Source organism: Colletotrichum truncatum (assembly GCF_014235925.2).
Source record: "Colletotrichum truncatum strain CMES1059 chromosome Unknown Contig_0008, whole genome shotgun sequence".
Taxonomy (NCBI): domain Eukaryota; kingdom Fungi; phylum Ascomycota; class Sordariomycetes; order Glomerellales; family Glomerellaceae; genus Colletotrichum; species Colletotrichum truncatum.
Window position 1 is genome coordinate 2862489 of NW_027222405.1, and position 23759 is coordinate 2886247.

General features: G+C 54.0%; 5 protein-coding genes across 5 annotated transcripts; 3 read left to right on the forward strand and 2 right to left on the reverse strand.

The window, feature by feature from the left end:
- Nucleotides 1–455: 455 nt before the first annotated feature.
- On the forward strand, nucleotides 456–2788 carry CTRU02_212257 (homoaconitase; the record flags this gene model as incomplete). Its single annotated transcript, XM_036727107.1, has 2 exons — nucleotides 456–470; nucleotides 521–2788. 2 exons carry the CDS (start codon nucleotides 456–458, stop codon nucleotides 2786–2788), a joined length of 2283 nt encoding a protein of 760 aa, XP_036581351.1.
- A 1550-nt stretch (nucleotides 2789–4338) lies between these two features.
- CTRU02_212258 (THO complex subunit 2) lies at nucleotides 4339–11686 on the reverse strand (the record flags this gene model as incomplete). Its single annotated transcript, XM_036727106.1, has 2 exons — nucleotides 4339–7017; nucleotides 7073–11686. 2 exons carry the CDS (start codon nucleotides 11684–11686, stop codon nucleotides 4339–4341), a joined length of 7293 nt encoding a protein of 2430 aa, XP_036581350.1.
- Nucleotides 11687–12625: 939 nt separating this feature from the next.
- Nucleotides 12626–14358, forward strand: CTRU02_212259 (homoserine O-acetyltransferase; the record flags this gene model as incomplete). The annotated part of the gene is made up of 3 exons (XM_036727105.1): nucleotides 12626–12668; nucleotides 12869–13259; nucleotides 13317–14358. The coding sequence occupies 3 exons, from the start codon at nucleotides 12626–12628 to the stop codon at nucleotides 14356–14358; spliced, it is 1476 nt and encodes a 491-aa protein (XP_036581349.1).
- Nucleotides 14359–17491: 3133 nt separating this feature from the next.
- On the forward strand, nucleotides 17492–19894 carry CTRU02_212260 (phosphate:h+ symporter; the record flags this gene model as incomplete). Its single annotated transcript, XM_036727104.1, has 5 exons — nucleotides 17492–17669; nucleotides 17729–18099; nucleotides 18154–18203; nucleotides 18267–18759; nucleotides 18812–19894. 5 exons carry the CDS (start codon nucleotides 17492–17494, stop codon nucleotides 19892–19894), a joined length of 2175 nt encoding a protein of 724 aa, XP_036581348.1.
- A 459-nt stretch (nucleotides 19895–20353) lies between these two features.
- CTRU02_212261 (benomyl methotrexate resistance protein) lies at nucleotides 20354–22199 on the reverse strand (the record flags this gene model as incomplete). Its single annotated transcript, XM_036727103.1, has 2 exons — nucleotides 20354–21255; nucleotides 21323–22199. 2 exons carry the CDS (start codon nucleotides 22197–22199, stop codon nucleotides 20354–20356), a joined length of 1779 nt encoding a protein of 592 aa, XP_036581347.1.
- Between the last annotated feature and the right edge of the window lie 1560 nt (nucleotides 22200–23759).

The following is a 23759-nucleotide window of genomic DNA, read 5'->3' on the forward strand; positions in this document are numbered from 1 at the left end:
TAGACATAAGAGGAGCTGGTCCGGCATTAAGTGTTGATTGACCCCAGACGACATACGAGAGAACGTGGGGTATGGGGTTCTCAGTCAGTGGATCATGGGGGTGGATATATGGCAATGGGCGTATTATCCAAAAGACAGGGACTGGATGAGTAACCTAAGCTAGATGACTGGACAACCTCTGGGGCGTGCATTTACGTCGCTGCCAGGTCAGAAGGATCGCAAGACAGATGATTGGCCACACCTCTCAATTCCCAATGGCCAACTCCCATATTAAGTGCCTCTATAGACCCACACCTAATCACGTGCTGCCGCCCCCTTGGTGAGTCGCTGCCGGCATCGGGACTCGTTTCCTACTCGAAATGCGTAAAAAAAAGTTTTTGATCTTCGGTTTTGACTTCTTTCGTCTTTAAACCAGTCATTTTTACCGCGTGGTTCATTCTGCGCAACCGCATGCCATGATGCGCCGGTCAGTAAGTAAACTCCCCTTCGCCAATTGACATGCCCCCTCTGACTCTTCAAGTTTGGGCCTCTGTGGACTCGATCGCTCTGTCTTGCGAGCAGGCGTTTGCCGCTCACGACAATCAGCCATGCCAAGCTTCCCGCCGTCTCGCCACGCCTCTGCGCTCGCCCGCTGAGCACGACAAACTTCGTTCGCTCCCAACCCATCAGTGCACAGGATGAAGCCCTCTCCTCTTTGAACAAGCCGTCCCAGACTTTGACCGAGAAGATTGTCCAGCGCTATGCTGTTGGTCTTCCCGAGGGAAAGCTCGTCCGCAGCGGTGACTACATCAGCCTCAACCCCCAGCAATGTATGACTCACGACAACTCTATGCCCGTCGCCCTCAAGTTCATGTCCATGGGAGCCACCAAGGTCCACCGCCCCGAGCAGATCGTCATGACCCTCGACCACGACGTCCAGAACACCACCGAAGCCAACCTCAACAAGTACAGGAAGATCGAGGAGTTCGCCAAGAAGCATGGTATCGACTTTTATCCCGCCGGACGAGGCATTGGCCACCAGATCATGGTTGAGGAGGGATACGCTTGGCCTGGTACCATGGCTGTCGCCTCTGACAGTCACAGCACGCATTACGGCGGTGTCGGTTGTCTTGGAACCCCCATCGTGAGAACCGATGCTGCCAGTATCTGGGCGACGGGCCGCACCTGGTGGCAGATCCCCCCTGTTGCCAAGGTGACCCTCACCGGTACCCTCCCGACTGGTGTCACCGGCAAGGACGTGATTGTCGCTCTGTGCGGTCTGTTCAACAGCGACGTCCTCAACCATGCCGTCGAGTTCGTCGGTTCCGAGGAGACTATGGCCAGCCTGAAGGTCGACAGCCGTATGACCATCGCCAACATGGCCTGTGAATGGGGAGCTCTTACCGGTCTGTTCCCCATCGACCGCACCCTGGAGGGCTGGCTGCGCTACAAGGCGACCGAGGCCTCCATGCTCGACCGCCCGACCAAGGAACGCATCACCCACGAAAGAATCGACGAGCTGTTCGCCAACCCTCTGAAGGCGGACCCCGACGCCGTCTACGCCAAGCAGCTCTACCTCAACCTGTCCACCCTCTCGCCCTACGTCTCTGGCCCTAACTCGGTCAAGGTCGCCACGCCCCTCAACGAGCTCGCCCCCCAGAAGATCAAGGTCAACCGCGCGTACATTGTCTCTTGCACCAACTCGCGTGCTTCTGACATTGCGGCTGCCGCCAAGGTCTTCAAGGACGCCGCCAAGGCTAACAACGATGTCACCCCCAAGATTGCCGACGGCGTCCAGATGTACATCGCCGCCGCTTCTTCGTACGAGCAGGAGGCCGCCGAGGCCAACGGCGACTGGCAAATCCTCCTCGAGGCTGGCGCCCAGCCTCTTCCCGCTGGCTGCGGTCCCTGTATCGGACTGGGCAAGGGTCTGCTCGAGCCCGGCGAGGTCGGTATCAGCGCTAGCAACCGTAACTTCAAGGGACGCATGGGTTCGCGTGACGCCCTCGCATACCTGGCAAGCCCCGAGGTCGTAGCCGCCAGTGCCCTCAGTGGTCTCATCTCCGGCCCCGGCGCCTACCAGGTGCCTACCGACTACAAAGGCGTCGAGCGTGGATTCGGCACCGGCCAGGCGCCCACCGTCGAGGACGAGCTCGCCGGTATGCTCCAGCAGATGGACTCTCTCATTGACCGCGTCGAGTCCGCCGCGGATACCTCCAAGTCCGCCACCGAGATCCTGCCCGGCTTCCCCGAGAAGATCACCGGCGAGATCGTCTTCTGCGACGCCGACAACCTCGACACCGACAGCATCTACCCCGGCAAGCTGACCTACCAGGACAACGTCACTAAGGACGTCATGGCGCGCGCCGCCATGTCCAACTACGACCCCGAGTTCGACGGCCTCGCCAAGGCCAACGACATCCTTGTCGCCGGCTTCAACTTTGGCTGCGGTTCCTCGAGAGAACAGGCCGCGACCGCCCTGCTGGCCAAGGAGATCCCCCTCGTCGTCGCCGGCAGCTTCGGAAACATCTTTGCCAGAAACAGCATCAACAACGCCCTCATGGGTCTCGAGGTGCCCCGCCTCATCGAGCGTCTGCGCGCCACCTACGCTTCCGCCGAGCGCAAGCCTACGCGCCGCACCGGCTGGACTCTGACCTGGGACGTCAAGCGCAGCATGGTCGAGGTCAAGGAGGGCGAGAACGGAGAGAGTTGGACCGAGAAGGTCGGCGAGCTCCCCGCCAACGTGCAGGCCATTATCGCCGCGGGAGGTCTGGAGGCTTGGGTCAAGGGAGAGATTGCAAAGGCATGAAGAGGATATAAACCATTTTTCTTTGAATCGGTGAACTTCGATTACCCCCCCCCCCCCCCCCCCCCCCGATGACCCGGCGCAGGACATGCCGTAAGAGGATGGCCGCCGCCACAATATCAGGAGGGAGAAAAGAAAAATGCCCTTGAGTGGCAGAGAGAGAACATCGGGCAATCGCAACCAACCCACGACAGTCTTTGCATTGACGAGCTGGGTCCCGGAAGATCTGAAACTGGTCTTCCTCCGCTCCGGGCCTTACTTTTCCATGGCAACAACCTCTTTTTCCACCCTCCCTCTCTTTCCTCCAATTGCCTCCTCGTCCTGCTCTTCGAACAATTCGGCCGGCGGTATATAAGTCTCGGCCGTCACGTGGAATCGACCTCTGGTTTCCCCGTCTGACAAGTCGTGGAACCTCCAGCAAGGAGGGGGGCACTCGTTCCCGAGTCAGAATCTGACTGTGCTGGAGTCCAGTCTTGAAATCAAAAAAATAAAAATAAAAGAAATGCAGAGAGAGAGAAAAGCAATAGAGTGTATTAGTAAAGCGAAAGCGCGTGAAGTCTAGAATGCTGTTTCTACGCATGTCGACCGCTCGACGATATCAGCAAGCAACAGTTTTCCCCCCCTTTCTTCAAGCTCGCCTGTTAGGATTATCTAAGCAAAATAAAATAAAAATAAACAATTCGATAGACGTCGAAAATAAGCAGGCGTTTTTCTTTTTCTTCCATACAAGTATCCAGGCCGTTTCTTCTTATCTTGAGCTGAATCCTGTCCCGTCCGCCTACCTGCCTGCCTGCCTGCCTCCCTGTTGTGATACAGTCACTCCTTTTCCCGATAACGCCGTGGGCGGAGATGTGCAACGCTCTATCCCGCTACTAGTACGATCATACAGGAGCCAGTATCTGGACTCGATAGCTTTTTGTGGGCGCCAAATATAATGCACGTTGAAAAGAGCCTCTTTAATCGAGGTAATTTACAGTTTGTTGATAATTGCCAGCCTGGTGGTTCTATGTCCCATTCGTGTGCTAGGGAGGAAAAGTTCGGGGCGGTTGTTTGAAAATGGTTGGGTATCATAGAATAATAGTTGCCCGACGGAAATAACATGAATCATTATGTGTGTTTGCGTGTATGTGTGCCATGCAATTCTTATGAATCGCACATTTGGAATGCGTACGATTGTCCGGAAGGATGCAATATCAGGCAGAGAGGGTACTGGTATCTTGCCCCTTCTTCCCTGGTGACCCAATCTGCCTGAGCGATGAAGTGATTGACACTGAGTGGATTGTCTTTGTATTTGAAATTGAATTTCGGCCTCCCCTTGACCGGTCGTGCAAAATGTGCAAAGTAAATAATAGAAGCAGTGTAATGAACGTTCGTCGCGGATGTGTGGTCTCCTTCTCGCCCAAACTGTGCCGCGTGTAGTCGTATCAACCCAGATAATCTCTTCTTTCCTCTTTCGCAACCTCAACACACACTCTCCATTCGTCTCTAGTCGAATTCCGTCTCCGCTCAGTCGAGTCTTGTACGATGCACCTGCCTCAGAGTTCAAAAGCCCCCTAGCGTCTCTGCCTCTTCTCGCGATCGTTCGAAAGACCAACAGCATCCTCACTCCTACGCTTCCGGCCGCGTTCCTCTCGCGGCTCACGTCGATCGTCGTTCTGTCTCGGCCCGCCGTCACGATGTCCTCCTCTAGGCGTACCACGCGTGTTTCCACTCCATTCTTCATTTCTACCACCTGAACCACCCTCTCCACGTCCTCCCTCGCCGCGATCACTGCGGTGACGCTGCTCGCGCCCACTTCCTCCCATGCTCTCACGGTTGCTGCCATGTGGCGCATTTGAATGGGATTCACTGGTACTACCAGAAGGATCCCGACCTGATCGTCTTGGTTCGCGCTCCTCCCGATTGCTGGAATGCCCTTGGGCCCCGGATCTTCGGTCTCTGTACTCACGCGGCTCCTTCGGATCTCTCTCGCGCTCTTGACTGCGTTCACGTTCGCGACTGCCTCGTCTAGATTGTCGACCGCGATCCGAGCGGTGTTCTCGTCGGCTACGGTTATGCTCATTTTGCATTTGGTCGTCTCCGTTGGGTTGAACGCGATCTTGCCGGACGGGGTCAGGGCGCTCCTGCGTTGGTGTAGATATGGGTGATGCGCCCGTCAGAACCTGGGCGTCGGAGCCGGCGATGCTACCACGAGCTGCCCCACGGCCTCTTATGTTGGTGCTGCGGTTAGACTCCGGCATGGTGGCTTGCGCTTGTTGTAAGGTGTTGTTGATGCCTGCAAGTTGCCTGCGACTGCCACCGCTACGGCCCCTGTCGTTTGATGCTGGTCCAGAAGGCGGGCCCACGTCCATAGGACCGGGGAAGTTACCAGTAGGCGTCCTTATGTTCCCTCCCGGACCCCCCATCGGGCGGTCTGGGGTGTTGAGAGGTGGCAAAGGCGGCCGAGAATGGCCGTGGTTTGATGGCTGTCCTGGAGGAGGCGGGGGCGGGGGTGGTGCAATTTGAGCTAGCCGGTCTGGATGAACACCGGGACCTGATGGGCCTCCAGAAGCAGGTGGCATTGGCGAGCCAGCTGGGCCAGAATTTAGGGCCCGAGCGCGATCTGGATGTGTGGCAGGCGTTGGAGTCGCAGCCGTTGGCGAATTGAGAGACTGATTCGAATCATACTGGTTCCTACGGCCTCTGCCAGAAGCAGGCCCAGTAGGAGGGTGCCTCTCGTCTGGCGCCGGGCTATCAGTGTTGGTAAAGCGTCCATCGCCGCGTGAGTTGGGAGTGTTCATGGCGCCGCCTCTTGCGGCTGCCCGTCCGCGACCACGTGGTCCTGAAGGTGGATCGTTGGTAACTACAGACTGTATGGGATTCAGACGTCCGTAATTGTGATCTTGACGATTGTGGTCAGACTCTGGGCCTCGATTCGGGCCGAGGAACGCTTCTCTGCCTTTGTCTGGCCCAAACCGATCGCCCTCCCGGTCAGCAGGGCGATCGTTTCTAGGGTTCATCGCAGGCAAGTCGTTGGCCATTTCTCTTGCCGAGGATCGGTGATCTGAATGGTGGGACCGGCCATGTCTGTCATCTCTGCCGGCATCAGGCGTATCCGGGTTGAAACGTCCGCTTCTCCTCGGCGAGTGTCCACGGGGTGTTCCTCTGTCTCTGGCCTCATCTCGTGCAGGACGTGCTGGGGGCTCCGTTCGTGTTTCACCAATCAAGGCAGCACGCTCCGGATTAATTATGTCAGAACGATCCGGGTCACCTCCACGTGGTCCCCTACCACTCCGTCGGTCTGTCTCAGAGGACCGTGGTGGTCTCTCTGAGCGGTTTGATCTTTCCGGTTGTTCACCCTGAATTAGAGCAAGTCTGGCGGAATTGATGGGTGGCTCTTCTGGTGGCTGTTGCGTCGCTTGAGGCGGAGGCGTCGAGTTTGCAGCTTCCCGAGAAAGTCGGCCTGATTCGGACCCACGTCCGTTGGCCGGAGGCTGTCTATCGCGCGGGGGGCGGCCATCACGTTCATGAGCACTGTGGTCGCGGCGAGGAAGAGGCTCCTGTCTCGCAGGCCAGTCCTTCTCGGACAAACGACCAGGGTCTCTGGAGGCGACGTCAGGGCCACGTCTATCTTGGTTGGCATATTCGCGGCCGCGCTCGGGTCGAGCAGGCTCAGGGAACCTAGGATCTTTGGGCTCTCGTTGATCCCTATGATCCCGGGGTTCGCGAGAGTCTCTTGCATCTCTAGGGCCACGAGGTTCGCGCCCATCTCTTTGGTCGCGGCGCTCCGGCAGGTTCTCAGGAGTAAAGTGGTTGCGGTAATGGCCTGGGATGGGTACGTCTGGCCGTTTAGGCAAGCTGTGGGCATTTCTGTCCGAGGCCGCGTTTGAGGCGTTATGTTTGAAATTGTCTCGGGGATTTGAATTATTTGCCGACTGGGCACCAGCTGATGATTTCGGTGTTGATGGTTTGCTTGATGCAGCAGAGTTGGCCGCAGGTCCAGCACCTGATTTGAATGAATCTCTCTGAGCACCAGAAGGTTTGGGGGGGAGGTTGGCATCTTTTTGGCCAACAGTAGCTGGTGCCGATGAAGCTGGCGAAGGCTGAGGTTCAGCGTCCTTGCCGTCCTTAACCTCACCATCTTCTTGTTCAGTCGCGTTCTTAACTGAGCCAGGCTTGAACTCGGTAGCAGTTGGGCGAAGTGCCAGAGAGCCAGCTTCACCATCCCTGGTTTTCCCTTGGGCTTGCCCATTCTGAAAAGTCGTTAGAATCAACAATTGATTGTGCATTTGGGGTCGATTTACTCACCATATTCGGGCGGAAGCCAGCTGGCAACACCCATTTCGCTTTCCTTCTTTGTAGTTCGGACAATGCACCTTGGGCGGCGACCGAGAGATCGACACGGTGCCCCTCCTCATCAGCAGTTGCAGTCTTTGATGCCGCCTCGCGGTCGGTAATGGTCCTGAGCTGCTCGATGAATTGGTTGCCCATGAAGGTAACGGCCGGGAAGAACTCCAGAACGGCCTTGAGGACTGTTATGGCATTACGAATATGCATCCACTCCATACCGCCAAGGCAAGACTTCAGAGCCAGATTAAGCTTGTTGTGCCACCCGTACAGGATGTCTCGAAACTGCGCATGATCATAGTATGACAGCGGCTGTCCGTTCTCATCAAAGTCGGACGCAAATCCCAAGAGGCTGCTGCGCTTGCCGACAGCTTCTCTCTCGAAAGTATTCGTGTCTCGGTGCCATTTGGCAAGATCTTTCAAGATGCAGTTAAGGAACCTTCCAAAATGCTCAGCCTCGCGGACAGTACAGGTAAAGATCATCGACCGCAGTCGATTTACATTGAAGATCCTGTCGTATAACGCCTTCAATCGGAAGTTAGGTGCGCCAAAGCTGTGAAGCTTCTTGATCAGGGCGTAGGAGTACTCGGCGTCGCTAGCGGAGAGCACCAGCCTAGGAAGCAAACATTGCTCGAGGATCGCATCTGAGACGCCGTTCAACTTGGTGATTGATCCTGTGAACCAAGTATCCATCTGGTCGGACATATAGTCTCGAACGACACGCGCTCGTTTCATCTGCAAGTCCGCCTCCTTGGGAAGCTCGTTGCTGATTTTCTGAAGCTCGGCTTTCTTGGTTTCCTTTTTGTTGATGCCGTTTCGGCTCATGTCCGAGCGATCTCTGTTGAGGTCTTTTTGCAGATTCGTAATTCTCTTGTGAGCATTGTTGTAGCTCGCCGCGGGTACTTCGATATCACCAAGCTGCAGAGCCCAGAACAGGACGTAAAACTCGGGGCTGAGCTTGCTCCAAGAGGAAGCTGGAGTGATGGATTGAATCGATGCGACAAGAGGTTCCAGAGCCTCGTGAATTTGGCGCATGGCATCCTTCTTCCCCTTCTCCCGAACCTCCTGGGGGGTAAGCGACTTTTCTTCGGGCTCGCTGGCCTCTCCAGTGGTTTCAGTTGCTTCAGTTGCACTTTGCGCCATAGACACATCACCATCGGTATCTGCAATGGTTGCCGGCACGCTTTGCTTCTTTGCGAACATGTTGTGGGAAACGCTCTCTCTGCCGATGAGGAACGCCAAGCTTGCATCGAGACCAAATTCGTCCATTAGCCGCACGATGGCGGGTACAAGCGAGTCAAACTCTTGAGGTTCGAGATTGGTTCTTAGAAGGTCAAGGTACTGAACCAAGATCTGATGGCTATCGTCGATAACAGAACCAATGTACTTGATGTGGGCCTCATCGTCCGGAAGCTTGTAGATGGCTGACTGTCGATATTGGGCAACGTTGATGAGAAGGCGACCAGCAAGTTTTGAGTCGTTCAAGGATTGCATTAGACGTTTGGCGCTACGGCTTGATTCGAACCTCTTGTCTTGAAGGCCGAGCAGTGTTTGCCGGCGCAGTACCTCTCCTCCCGACATGGCAAGGATCTGTTCGTCAGTAAAGTCAAGAACTTGAACAACACCACCCATGGAAGCCACGAGCTCCTTCAGGATGATCAGGTCGGTTGAGTTGCCTCGGAAAAGCTGATCATTGACGTATTGAAGGATTGGGGTGGGATCCAAAATGGAGTACCGTTTGAAGACCTTGCCGGCAAATTTAGATAGAGCTTGGAGCCATTTACTAGTCAACAGAATAGATGACTCTTGGGTACGGCTGCGCTGTTTGCCACCAAGGGAGCTCATCAATGACCATACCAAGACATCGTAAGCCAAGTCAGTGAAGTACTTGGCGCACTCGACAAACGCCTCGATAAGATTGGCATAAGATTCAATCTGGCTTAAGGCCTCCTTGAAAACGATACCTGGCGAAGAGTAACTGGTTTTGGCCAAAGACTTGGCCATTTCGCTAAGGTTGGTCAATGAAATACGCTTCATTACACCTCTCGTTTCGATGCGGGTTCGCGCGAATGCTGCCTTCATTGCAGGCAACCTAGATATCTGTCCTTCGAACCATTCGGCGTAGATCGAGTATCGGGTTGTCACGGGGTAGAGCTTGAGAAGGTCCCAAACAGAGTTGACAATTGCCGCGTTCGCCGTTGTCATGCTGAGAGCAGGGACTAGAACACGTCGAAGGAGTTCTTGCCAGCGGTCAAGATTCTGCTGAGAGCAGTCCTCCCCGAGACTCTTGGCTCCGATACTGACAAACTTTGCTAATAGTGCAGAGTCCTTGCCAATATTCACGCCAGAGATGTTCAAGAAGGTGTCACACAGAGTAAAAACGTCCTCTACGTTCTGACAAACGGGCACATTGTCGGCCCACTCATCCCAGTAGAAACGGTAATGTTGATCTCTTCCGTCAAATCCGTCAGGGAAGGGCCACCGCATGGACTTCTTGGTAGGAGTGTTGGTGAGCTTGATACTACCTTTGGGCACGCCACTCTGGTCGACATCTGCCACATTCTTGGAGGGGCATTCGACCGAGCAGATGGCGGTCGGTCGGCTTTCTTGGTAGACCTTCTCGATACTGTGGTTGAGGATACGATGAATTCGATCCAAAATTTCGGGGAATGCTTCTGGAAGCCAAGGAAAGCGGCCGAGAATGAAAAGAGACTCCGGGATGGCGCCAATCGTCAGTAAGCAGATGAGCAACGCCGCCTTCTGCTCCATGGGTTCTGGCAGTTTCTCCTTCTCATCCTCGCCGCCTTCCGTCTTGGATTCCGCCTCGGTTTTGCCAGTAGCGTCTCGCACGCGTGTATTTGGCAGAGAGGGTGTGTCGTCGGGCAGTGCACCTGCCATGAGAAGTGCATTTTGTGCTGCACCGGGTCGACTTTGTCGTTCCTTTTCCTCGAGTTCTTTCATCCGCTTCTCTCTTAGGGACTCCATGTCGTTATCAAGTGGCCAAAGATGAGGGTAAATGTCCACCAAAGACATGAAGCCGACCTTGATAAGAAGGGCGACAAGATATAGCAGGTTGGCCGGCAAGACGTCGTCGATATCTCTGGCGTCAGAAGAGTAGAAGCGTAACTTGAAGCCAAGCAACTGGGCAGCAGTGCGGTTGCCTGGCGGGGGGAGCGTCTTCGTTGCCTTGATCCACGCCGAAGCAGCATTGACTTCAGCTTCGGTAGTGGACTCGGAGGCATCTAACAATTGAAGATTCTGATCCGTGACCTCTCTTCCTCCAAGTTGAAAGAAAGCATCCAGATGGGCCTCCCGGGCCCTGTTCCAGAAGTCAACATCTCGTTGACGTCTCAACTCAGCGGCGTCTGCTTCGGACTCATCGCTGGACATCCAATGTGACGATTCGGGCAGAGCCCAAGGGGGTAGGCCGCCCACGTAAATTGACGATGTGGAGTTTGAATTGCGAGGCCACCAGGAGCTCACGCGGAGCAGCTTGATAAAGAACCGGAACTGCTTGATGAGGACGGCTGCAAATACATCGAGAGTAACATCAAGTACTCGGCCCACGTCCAGATCGAAGGTTCCGATTAACCCCTTCAGGCGTTCAAATGCTGCATGGGCTGCTTCGGCAGTAGGGGGCTCTGAGCTACTGGTGGTGAAAAGCTCCGTCATCAACTTCGAGTAACCTTCTGTTTCCTCACGCAGCAGGTTGTAGTTTGCCTGTCGGTAAAGGAGGTTAGTGGCATGTCTAATGCCAAGCTTGACAAAAGTGCTGCGGATAAGGCCGAGATCCTGCAATAACTGGGCATCAAGGACCTGGCGCAGAAGTGAGGGAGCGATGCCAGTGCATTGAATGAAATCGCGGAGCTGGGGCTTGAAAAGACCTCGATCATTGTCGAAGATGATGGATAGCGTGTCGAGAAAGAGAGTGTGAGGCTCGAACGAGAAAGACTCCTTAATCATTTCTTGCGATTCCTGGCCCAGAATCTCTTTCATACAACCGCCAGCATCAGCGGGCGACAGTCGGCCCTCCAAGACTGCATGAATGAATTCTTGGTAAATGCTAGTTAGTTCTTCAATGTCGACATCTATCTTTGATTGTTTCGCATGCTCTATCAATTCTTGTCTGCGACTTGCCGTCCATGATACGATGGCATCGTCAGTGATGTGTTCGTAACAGTAGCTGGTTGGCACCAGGGACGGCGGATGAGATATCGGGGCGGCAGGCTGATCTGCTGAAATCGGAGGCGGCGGTTGCGACTGCGGCTGCGGCTGCGACTGCGATGCTGCAGAGGGCGGACGCGCGATAGTTGGAGACGTGACGCGGGAGGCGCTTGCAGAGCTCGTCGCCGGCTGCTGTACCTGTTGTGCTTGTTGTCCCTGCTGTCCTTGCTGACCCTGTGTTGAGTCTCGACGATCGTTCCTTCTCGCGTGTCTGCCACCACGACCGCCTCTTCCACCACCCTCGGAGAAGTCTCTGTCGCGCTGGCCCATGGCAGTATCCCCAGGTCGATGAGGGGAGGGTCTGTTTCCGTCGTTGACAAAGCCTCCACGAGCCTTGCGCTTGGGAGGCATCGTGCTCTCGATCGCGATTCGTTCAGGGTATCATTGGGGACGCGGTTGATTCGTCTATGTTCCTCCTGTTGTCATATCTGGTTAGCGAGGGTTGGATTCTTTTTTTCTTTTTTTCTTCTTTTTTTTCTGGCGCGCCGTTGGCTGGGGAGGAAAAAGTACCAGATGGAGAAAACGATGGAGAAGCTCGTCGCGTAGAGCTTGATCAAGAAATGACGTGCACAAAGGAAATTAAAAATAGGCACAATCGTGTCTGACCAGAAAGCCAAAGTGGACAGACAATCAAAATTGCAAAATGTTGGGGAAGGCGTCGCCCTTCGGAGTTGGGGTGACTATTTTGGGATTGGCAATGGGAAGGTGAGGATGAATGATTTCTCGCGTGAACACGCAGTCGCAGCAATGCAGCAGAGCTTCAGACCCACTCAAATCACTGCAAGCGGGCAGCAGCCTCATGGAAGGGCGAGGCTGTCGGCTCTGTGTGGAGCAACGTATTCTGTACCGGTTCGCGGCATGTATCGGTTACTTGCAAACCGACGGGGGTGTCCGTAGCGTTTCTAGTCGCGAGAACCTGTAGCCGGAAATCAGAGGTGCTGGCTCCGATAGACTGGTTATCAGCTGACTCATCGACCCCGCGCAGCCAATGAATCACAGAAGAAAAAAAGTTAGAAAGTACCGCAGTACCCCAGAGCAATTACGCCATTTAGGGTGCAGGTCTTTGGTTTCTTTTGCTGCATGACAACCAGTCACAAGAGTCACTCCTAGCGATTCGAGTTACCGAATTCTTCATTTACCTGGAATATCTCGCCATCGCAGACGGGCCCAGGTGATTACAACCTTACCCTTTCCAAACTTGGTTCATTGCATCTTTTGCATCGTCAATTGTACGGCGCTGCCCCCGAACCCGCAAAGCTTCTGTTGCCCCTCGTCGGTTCCGAGATCGGGATGGCTGCACAAAACTTAGACAATGGCTCTCAGCCAAAATACGGTCAGTATACCTTCTATTTCAAGCACGTTATTGCGCCTTCGTACATTTCCGCATGCCCATATCACATAATCAGTTATGAACCCAGCGATTCTTGGTTTTTCTTTTTCTTCCCTCCCAACCCCCTAGCCCATAACACTCTCTGACTCCTCCATATCATTGTTCGGTTTTGATGAGAAGACCGGTGGCTGAATACCTGTAAGAAAGAACGCAGACGCAGCCTGAGAACCCGTTCGCTGCCTTAATTCCGGAGCAGCAGATTGCTATCATTCCGTCCTTCACCCTCGAATCCGGAGTCACTCTTCAGAATGTGCCCGTCGCCTATACTACCCGTGGTAAACTCTCGCCCAACGGCGACAATGCCATGGTGATTTGCCACGCCTTGACCGGCAGCGCAGATGTCAGCGACTGGTGGGGTCCTCTCCTTGGAGGCCCTGGCAGAGCTTTCGACACCTCGAGATTCTTTATCGTGTGTATGAACAGTCTCGGCAGTCCCTACGGCACAGCAAGCCCAGTCACTGCCAAGGACGGAGACCCGTCGAAAGGCAGATATGGACCCGAGTTCCCTCTGACCACGATTCGCGACGACGTCAGGTGAGTCCATATCTCCAATACACTATCAACCGTATTGAAGCTAATTGGGTCCTTTAGCCTCCACAAGTTGTTGCTGGACGAGCTCGGAGTCAAGCAAATCGCAGCAGTCGTTGGTGGGTCCCTCGGCGGCATGTTTGTGCTGGAGTGGGCATATCTGGGCAAGGACTACATTCGCTGCATTGTGCCCATTGCTACATCTAGCAGGCACAGCGCATGGGGTATCAGCTGGGGTGAAGCACAGCGACAAAGCATCTACGCTGATCCCAAGTACGACGATGGTTACTACTCGTTCGACGACCCGCCGTCGACTGGCCTTGGCGCCGCTCGCATGTCTGCGCTGTTGACTTACCGCAGCCGCAACTCCTTCGAATCCCGCTTCGGACGTAACATTCCCGACCCCTCGAGGCGGCAGACTATCCGAGAGAAGTCCAGGCCCAGCACCCCCTCCGAGGCTCACTTCCACATTCACAACGACGGTCACAACGTCAAGCGGGTCACCATCTCCCGGCAGAACAGCCAGGGAGGCACGACCGAGACTCCCGTAAATGGCGCAACGGCCGACGCTGTCACGGAATCTGCTGATCCCCAGTTCCACGGTCCCCAGACGGATAGTCTGACAGGCGGCGACAAGCTCCCCACCTCGACTTACTTCTCCGCGCAGTCCTACTTGCGGTACCAGGGACAGAAATTCGTCAAGCGATTTGACAGCAACTGCTACATTGCCATGACGAGAAAGCTAGACACTCATGACGTCTCCCGCGGCCGCGCCCCGAGTATTGCTGAAGCGCTGGCCCTGATCGAGCAGCCCACACTTGTATTGGGTATCGAGAGTGACGGTCTGTTCACCTTTGCTGAACAGCAAGAGATTGCCGAGCACATCAAGACGGCTAGGCTTGAACGTATCGACAGCCCCGAGGGTCATGACGCCTTCCTGCTACAGTTTGAGCAAGTCAACCACTATGTGCTGGATTTCTTAAAGGAGACGCTGCCTGATATCATGGGCAAGAAGGGCGAGGAGGTTGAGGAGGTCGGTGTTGGTCAGCTGACCAAGAGCAGCACTTTTGGGGAAGCCGAAGTAGACGATATTACTGCTTGGTAATATCCGGGGCGAAGAAATGTATGGTGAATATTTGCGTGTTTGTTTATGTTTCAACAGGTCTGGATTCTTTCAACAAGTCAGCGATTATGGAAATAGACGGGGTCGAATTGGAAATGGGGGCAAAATTGGGTCAAATTCATGCATTGTCTGTGAGATTGCCATTTGACATGTCATTCCTAGAGCCTCGAAAGAGCGGGACAAGTACCCGAGGGCAATTTCCCACTTGACAGAGGCAACATCAGGCACGTAACTCTGCATTCGGCATCCAGGGATGCTAATCCTCAACCGCGTGATCAGCGTGAACGCGGAGCTTATTGAACGCCGAGAAAGATGAGGGGGGGCACCGTACGGCCGGGAACTCTGACACCGTCCGGTGAGTGATTGAACTCGAACGACCGCGACAGACGAGATGTTGCTGCCTTCTTTACGTACAGTGTAGATGTCTGATCGTGGCCAAAGTCTCCGCATTCGCTCTCGTTAACGACTGCTTCAACGGGCTGTTACCTGTGCGTAACACAGGCCTGACCAACGGCTTTTTAGCAAACCAGCGTTGGCTTGTCTAGCCCAGGTGAGCAAACAGTAATGGTGGGAAGAAATTGGCTAATGGGCTAGATAGAGCAAGAACAGATGACTCGCTAAACAGCCGAGAATAACGACTGAAACAAAACTTTACTGGGAGTAAAGATCGCAAGCTTTCCGTTTCTTCTTAAGCTCTGCGGAGGCCAACTCCCGCAGCGATGTATTACGTCAGCTGACGCACAATAATACGGTAAGGGTAAGTAAGCACGATTCTACCAAACGTTGAGTAGTGCTGGATCAGTGGTTCCAGATGTCTCTAACAGCAGGCACCACCAAGCTATGCAACACACTGACATGTGTGTCACCGAGTAATACGCGTTGCAATCGGTAATGAATGGGTATGCGGATTACGGCCTGATACCCCCATTCAGTGACTGGAAAGCCTCGAGCTGGGCCCACGTGCCGTAGGGAATCCCTGCCATTGGTTCGGGGATACCCTGTTGGTGACCCCTTCGTTCGGTGAGAAGGTAAGCGAGTGCATTGGCAGATCTGGAGACTGTGGGGGGTTCATTACAGTGCTGTCATCAGCCAGGCAGACAGGAGGTCCTGGGACGAAGGTATGAGTTGTCCAGGCTGGCAAAGAGCATGGATCAATCTAGGATGGTAGATATGGGTTGTCTCTTAAGCTTGGACGGCCACTTTGTTGAATGCAGAAAATATACAAATATGTTTTCGACATGTTTTATCTGGGCATCAAGCCACCATCGTTGAGAAAAGAAAAACGGCTGGGCGCACGTCTTTCTGTCTAGACTTTTTGGTTGAGATGGGACTGATTGGGAACGGATCTGCTTTGGTGTGCGTCAAAAGAGTTCCGTGTGGTTGGTGTTCCAGCTGCCTTCTAGAAGGACCACCCCTGCTTTCCCGAAGTGAGTTTCAGTGGGGCGTACTAGAAATGGACCACCGCATAAAAGGCGCCTTCCTTGCTGGGCCTACAACCGTGCTTTGAAAAAGACACTTTAAAGGCCGTTCAACAGTGAAGAAGTGGGGGGGGGGCAGGAACAGAGGGTTGCACTTTCCTTTCCTGCCTTGTTCCGCCTGCATTTCGTGTACTAGTACGGTACCAGTATCTCGTGCCTCCCTCAGTGTCTCCCATGGCCGGCTTTCCGGATGCAAAATGTGGTCAGGGCCAGTGTCTGTGACAGTTTGACAATTGATCGTCCCTTCTTTCTGGCCTGTCCCTTTCCTCCATCATCTGCGCGTTCCTGTTACCAATGCTCGTCTCTCGTCTCAAATTCACCAACACTTGGCCCTCGCCCTTCTCTGCCGATTTCCCTAAAGTGTATCGCCAAAGAAAACTTGTTCTCCTGCCTGCCAGGGCCATCTTACGATAATATAATATTGGGGGCCGATTTGCCGTCCACGTTGCCTCTTTCCCCTGTTGACGCAACATCCCCTACCAGAAGCGCATATCAACAGCACGTGGCGCGGAAATAATTACAGCCCTTGGCCCATGTTGTGTCATTTTGTGCCACTAGTGATAGCACCACTGCTGATTTTCTGTCTGAATCCTGTAAATAACGCCTTCTTGTTCATCTGTATAATTCCGTCTTGACAAGCAAAAAGAGGCTTGTCTCCCCCGCATCATTCGATGTTTCTTTCTCTAGCGTGACTTGTTGAGACATATTTCCCTTCGCTATCAGACTTTTACTGTCCCAAAACGATGGCATACTTTTTTTGTTCCCACCACAGTCACCCTTTTTGACTTTGTGTGGTTCACCGTTCCTGGACTGTGAGGTCCCCGCCAACCCGGATCCGGGAGGGTGCAAAGAGATCGTTGAACCTGACAACGTGCGAACCACACGCTTTTCGCCTTATTTCTGCCCCGATTGGCTTTCCATAATAGCCAGACTTACAGTCTAAAATCACGCTTTTGGTACTGACTGCCTACTCAAACGTCTTCGCTGCTACAGACAAGGCCAACCACACAGACATAATGTCCCCCCCTCCCCCTCCTCATACCCACGCTCCATCCAATCGGTCACCTCGCGGGCCATCCCCGTTCCCCTTGCCCTCCTTCTCCCCTTGACCAGGCATCCCCTTGCAATAATTATACCCTGCCCATGTCCAGCCCTCGCCCGCCCCATTATCGCATTGTGGTGCGCCATTCAGAAGGTCCTGCAGAACGGATCGGGCGGGATGCAAGTGGCATGCGTCTCTGCGGCCCTTGGTTCTTGGGCACAATCCCTTTAAACTCTTCCACGCCCCCTTTCGTTCCATACACCTGCCTCCGGCCCGCCTGAACTTTGATTCTGGCTTCTGACGCCCAGAAACCTCAGCCGCAACGTTTGTCGCTCGATACCCGAAGAATTGCAACAAGGCGTTTATCATCTCCGGCAGAGCACCTTTGAACCGATCTGTACGCTTGCGACGACGACTAGTTCGCTTTGATTTGGGGAAGGGATTTTGATCCTAGGGGAATACTTCGATATACGGACTTCTCTGGGCTCCACAATGGCAGCTGGGTGGCCTAGTGCGCCATAAACTGGGCAAGACTGCCATCGTGTGAACACTCGATATCGTCCCTCGAGCATTGAATTCGCCAGACAACCAAACGATGGATGATATGCTACCGCCGCCGATGACCCCCTCCGAGCGAGGGGGATATCGGCGGACTAACGGAGGCAACAAAGCCTTTCACAATTTTTACAACGATTACTCTCACATATCAGATCCCACGCTACGGCGACGGCTGGCCTTGAGCGAGATTGACAAAGTCCCCTTTGGCTTGTACCGTTGGTCACCACCTTTTCCATGATGCTAACCGAACGGTTACTAACATGCTAAAACACAGATGTCAGAGCAATATTGGTTGCTGGCGTTGGGTTTTTCCTTGACTCTTACGACATTTTCGCGATCAATCTGATTATCACTCTACTGGGTGTTGTATTTTGGCAAGGGCCTCCAGAGCAAGCCACACATGGTTACGGCGGCAATAACGGCGAGCTGCCAGGTCCAGTCAACTCAGCCTTGAAGGCGTCGACCAGTGGCGGAATCATCATTGGCCAGATCGTATTTGGCTGGCTGGCTGATGTATTTGGCAGACGGCGGATGTACGGCGTGGAACTTGGTATCATCATTTTGGCGACCTTGAGCGCTGCGCTTGTATCGCCAAGCCAGTCCGTCAGCTTTACGGGGCTGATGATATTCTGGAGAGTCATCATGGTAAGAACCCACCTGCTGGGTGCATTGATGTTCTTCTTGTCTAACAACATCTAGGGCGTGGGAATAGGTGGTGACTATCCGCTTAGTTCTGTTATCACTTCTGAGTACGTTGCCCTTGTAGCTGAAGATTGTTGCTTTCCTACAGCTCAAGCTGATGTCACTTGCAGGTTCGCGCCGACTCGCTGGAGAGGTGCCATGATCGCAGCCGTGTTCTCGATGCAGGGTATGGGTCAGCTAGGCGCTGCTGTTGTCGCTCTCATTACCGCCGAAGCCTTCAAGGACTCTTACATCGATGTGAAGAGCATTTCCACCTGCCATGCCAGGTGCCAGCTTGCTGCCGACCGTTCATGGCGCATCATTGTCGGCGTTGGGGCCGTCCCGGCCTGTCTCGCCCTGTACTACCGAATCACCATCCCGGAGACACCCCGTTACACTTTTGACGTTGAGCAGGATGTCGAAAAGGCGGATGCAGACATCAGGGCTTACATGTCAAGTAAGTCAAAAGGCGACGTCGACCCTGAACTTCAAGCGAGAATGAAGAAAGAGTCGGGACCTGCCTACAACACCCCTAGCGCATCGTGGCGTGATACGTTTGCATTCTTCAGACGGTGGAAGAACTTCAAAGTCCTCATGGGCACTGCTCTGTCATGGTTCTTCCTTGTGAGTATTGAAGAGGATGCAAAAACGGGGGCACGTGCTGACAGCAGAACAGGATCTGGCATTTTATGGCCTCGGACTGAACAATACTGTCGTGTTGCAAGCCATCGGCTATGCTGATGGCGATAACTTTTATCAAAAATTACATAACCAAGCAGTAGGAATGATCATTCTATCGTGCGCGGGCGCCATCCCGGGATATTGGGCCAGCGTTTTCGCCATTGATACCATTGGCCGCAAGCCTCTGCAGATGCTGGGGTTCTTTGTGCTGACGATACTGTTTTGCATACTGGGTTTTATGCTTCACCAGCTGTCGCACACCATTTTCCTTACTCTCTATATCATCGGCCAGTTCTTCTTCAACTTTGGCCCAAATACCACAACTTTTATCGTACCGGGAGAGTGTTTTCCAACGCGCCACCGCTCTACAGGCCACGGCATATCTGCAGCGATGGGCAAGGTTGGCGCCATCCTTGCGCAAGTCATCAGCATCCCTCTCTTATCGAAAGACTCCCCCGCCGACTGCCACGGCAACGCCTGTTCGCCTTGGCTCGACCGTCTTCTCGAATTGTTCGCCTTGTTCATGTTCCTCGGCATGGTTTCCACCTTGCTCATCCCCGAAACGAAGGGTATGACCCTCGAAGAACTAGCTGGAGAAGCACCAACTTCGTACAATCGAGGCCGCAACGGCAGTATATCACATTACCCGCGCCAACGATCCAAGTGGAACCGCTTCGCTGGCGGACAACCTGCAGGCTTCTACTATCCCCGTGCCAGTACCGTCAAAGCCGCGCGCGTTGGTATCATGGCATCACCAGACCTTGTGGCCGAGGAGGAGCGTAGAAGGAGGAGTCAGGCAAAGTCTTGGCGAAAGAGACGGAGGGAGAGGGGCCCAGGTAGCAGCATCGGGGGGTCGGAAGACTACGCAATGAGCTTCCGCAACAGTGGCGTATCGTCCTCATACGGACGTACCATGGGCGCTGTAGACGAGCAGATGCCGACTGAACAGCAGGTCGCGCCCGGTGTGTTCCCGACATGGGGCGCCGGATGGGGCCGGGTGGATCGCGGGGCGCAGCCGATGGAGAACGTGAAGTTGCACGACGTCGGTAGTTTACTACGTCGAGACTCAAGGGCATGATCTTTCTTTCAGGGAAGCGGGCGTTGGACTGGCTTGTAAATCACGGTCTGTTTAGAAGACCGTTCTTCGAGATATAGTGTACATGTATAATGTCATCATGAGGCCGCCCACGCGGTCATGTCATCTCGCAACAATTTTACAGTGTATATTGAGATGTACTTTGCCTAGTGTGATACTGAAATCCAGCCGAACGCCAATGCCAGATATACAAACAGCCTCTTATCACTTTCAGCCAAACTTTCAGCCATGTGAGGATACGATATTTGACAACATAGTGAAGAATTTGACATTACTTTCATTAACTTTTTCTCGCACAAGAATCTCCATCTATACCCCCGAATTACCCCATGTGCCTCTATCAAAACTCTTATTACATACATCATGTTGAGCCCCCATGTTTTTAAAACCGCGCAAATGTTAAAGCACCATCTCCCTCTCCCCTCCCCCCCCCAAACAGACTCAAGAAGAAACGGCAAACTTGCTCATGGCCCTGAGTTTCGCTCCGTAAATGTACAACAGCCAGATACCGATGATACCAATGGTACTCAGCCCACCGAGCAAACTGGTGCCGCGGGCGACGCCAAGGTCGCTGAAGAGCGGCTTCGCGAAGAGGATGCTCGCGAAGGCGAAGGCGGAGCGGAAGAAGTCGTTGCCGGCGAACAGACTGGCGGCGTACTGCGGGTAGCTGAGCGGGACGTAGACGAAGATGCACTGCATGACGACGAAGGCGGTGGCGCTGTAGGTGGTGATGCCGACGGTGGGGGCGATCCAGTGGATGGCGGGGGAGGCGGTCCAGGCGAAGATGAAGAGGCCGACGGTGGGGCCGAGGGACGCGGGGATGGCGGGGACGAGGCGGCTCTCGGGCACCGGCAGGCCGTACTTCTTGATGCGCGGGTTCACGTACAAGGCCAGGTAGGACATGTACATGGCCACGCCGAAGAAGCACGACACGAGGATGCAGAGGAAGACGAGGCCGATCTGCCCCAGGTTCATGTGGTAGTAAACCGGGTAGACCAGGGGGAAGACCTCGAAGAAGGAGTAGTAGATGCCGTAGATGATGCCCGTGTAGACCTGCACGAAGAGGATGGCGGGGTCCTTGATGGTGATCTCGAGGGGCTTGATGAGGGCGTCGATGACGACCGTCGAGGTCTTGAGGTTGCGCTGGTCGATTTCGGACTGCGACATGAACCGCGCGTTTCCCGTCAGTTTGCGGAGGCGCTTGGCCCGGCGGAGGAGGATGTTGGGGCCCGAGGTCTCCGGGAGGAGGATGAACATGACTACGAAGATCGGGGCCGACACCCAGAGGATTTCCCAGAGGGACCAGCGCCAGCCCTTTGCCATGACGGCGTATCCGGAGAGCACTGTGAAATTCGTGTTAGCTTTTTCTTTTTTTCTTCTTCTTTTGATTCGGGAAGGTATTCGACTTACAAGGTCCCAAGGCCGGACCGAGGTAGGCGGCGCACGTCCAGGTTATCAGAGCGCCGGCATAGCTAAGCTTGGCCATTGAGTACATGTCACCGAGAGACGCGGCGCCGGATGCCAGGCAAGGGGAACCGAAGAGTCCTTGCAAGAAGCGGAGGACCATCAGCCCTGCGTAGTTATCGACCATTGGCGCGGGGATGGAGACGATGACAAAGAGGAACATGGTGACAATGTAGATCGGATTGCGGCCGATGCTGGGGATCTCGGACATTGGTGAGAAGACGAGAGGCCCGATGCCGTAGCCCAGGACGAATAGGGCGAGGCCGAGGGAGGCCTCGGTAACGTCCACGCCGAACTCAGTCATGACGCCCTCGATGGATGAGGTGTAAATGGCCGAGGAGGTGTACACGACAAAAGTGTACAGACAGATGACGGCGGTGATGATGATGCGCTTGTTGTCGGACCAGTTCTGCGGGTTCTCTGCGTCGTCGGTAAAGTACCAATCTACCAAGATGGCACCGTCCTTGGTTTTCCGGGACGCAATGGGCGTGCTCTTGGTCTTTTCGATCTCGTGGATCTCGTCCGCCTCGAGACGGTCCTGGGTATACGGTGTCGTATCCTCTCTGCTCCGTGTTCTTGTGGCGGCGGCATACGGCGCGGCGTCGGCCACTTCAGTCTTCGGCAAGATGTTCTCCTCATCTGTGTCCGTGGCCGATGTGGCCTCCAATGATATGCTCTTCTCGTCCGCAGACGAGTTCAACACGTCAAGCCATTGCTGCGGGAGCTGAAAGTCGGGTTCTTCTTCCGGGTAGCGGAGGAATTTGCCTCCTGTGATGAAGCGTATAACTTGGCCCAGGGGGGCGTCTCTGATTAGCTGCGCCATTGAGACGTTGTGATGCTGATGATTTTTGGTTCAAGACGACTGGATACTAATGGTGCTGACAGTGAGGGATGTGTTGAGCAACCGGAATATATGGATTAAACCCTAGGCTCGGTCTAATAAGCTTCGTTTTTGTAGATACAATGTCCTGAGAGTAAAGCTGATGGAGTACAAGACGAGATGAATGATTTGGGTCATGAGATGCCTTCCATCTATATACTTACCTTACCCGTTGTCGTTCCATCGTGCAACCGGGTGAAGGACGGCGCACCGACAACCAAAAGACGGCCAACATTGCGGCCGCGATAGCACGTTGATGACCGAGCAGGTATCAAAATTTGGTCCGTCCGTGGGCTTCGGGCTTACGATAATCGTAAATGCGGGACGGTGGGAACATTCTGGTGAAGACGCGTGGGTATTATTAACCAAAGCCGCTGAAAGCTTCCGAACAGGGCAAGGTACGGGTGTGTGGTGTTACCGTCAACCGGGAGCTGGAGCGATGGCGCCGTGCGGGGTGGGGACCAGGGGGGGTTGAAGAGGTTCAGGAACATGTTGCCTTGCGCTAAGATCTATCCGTGTCACTGGGTCTTTCGGCTTCGCGTCTGGTTGTACAGAACGCGAAGGTATCTTGTACACACAAAAACTCATCCCCCCAGTCTCAATGAAAGCCGCGAGCTGGGCCGAACAAGAGTCGGGCAAAGCATCTTTGGAAAGAAATGGACAGAGGAGATGGCGTGTCAACGATGGACAAGCGCCCGCAGTCTTTGGAACTAGCCACGTCGGAATGTCTTTGTCGATGCCATTGGGCCAGTAGCGTGAAATGGCGCTATGTGACAGACAGAGATACAAAGTGACGTTGAGTAATCTTTCCTTATTTGGTGTATTTATCAGCGAGATCTGGATCCTTCGTAAATCTTTCCCCCCCGCGGTCTCTGATTGGCTCAACTGTAAAAGATAGCTTACTGGATCAAGGTTCAAGCTCTTTCGTCATCCTACCCCTTCATTCACTTTACTCCGTCCAACCTGGCCATGTTTGTAATGGGACGTAGGTTTCCACGTGCTTAATTAACCCAATGCCAAGTGTTGACTTATAAATCCATCAGCCGTTGCACCATCAAGACGCGACTATGGAAAGTTTCGATATGCAGTTGAGTCACACGAGATAGAATTTGGCTTACACCAGCATAACATGTAAACAACGTTTGTATCCTGCTTCGATCATCACTTTCCCGGGACAAGTCACCACCTTATGGTGGTCGTGTTCTTTGACACGACACATCGTTTGGGCGGAAACAGCTCAAATTGCTATTCGCAGGTGCTTAATATCGTCTGCTTTCCTAGTTGAAGTTTCTGCGATTGTCCTGTGACTATCCAGGTTAATGCAGAAGTCGATAAAGTGAATGGTGGCCGACCCAAGCATTTGCACGCTGTTGCTAAGTATTGTGCTAGCCTCTCGTCTTTCAAGTCATCAGGTCTGCATATCCGAATACAGCATCACCCAGGTCTTCATTAACTGCGTTGGTAACCCTCTACGTGATATCATGGTGCCTTCTAGTAGACAGA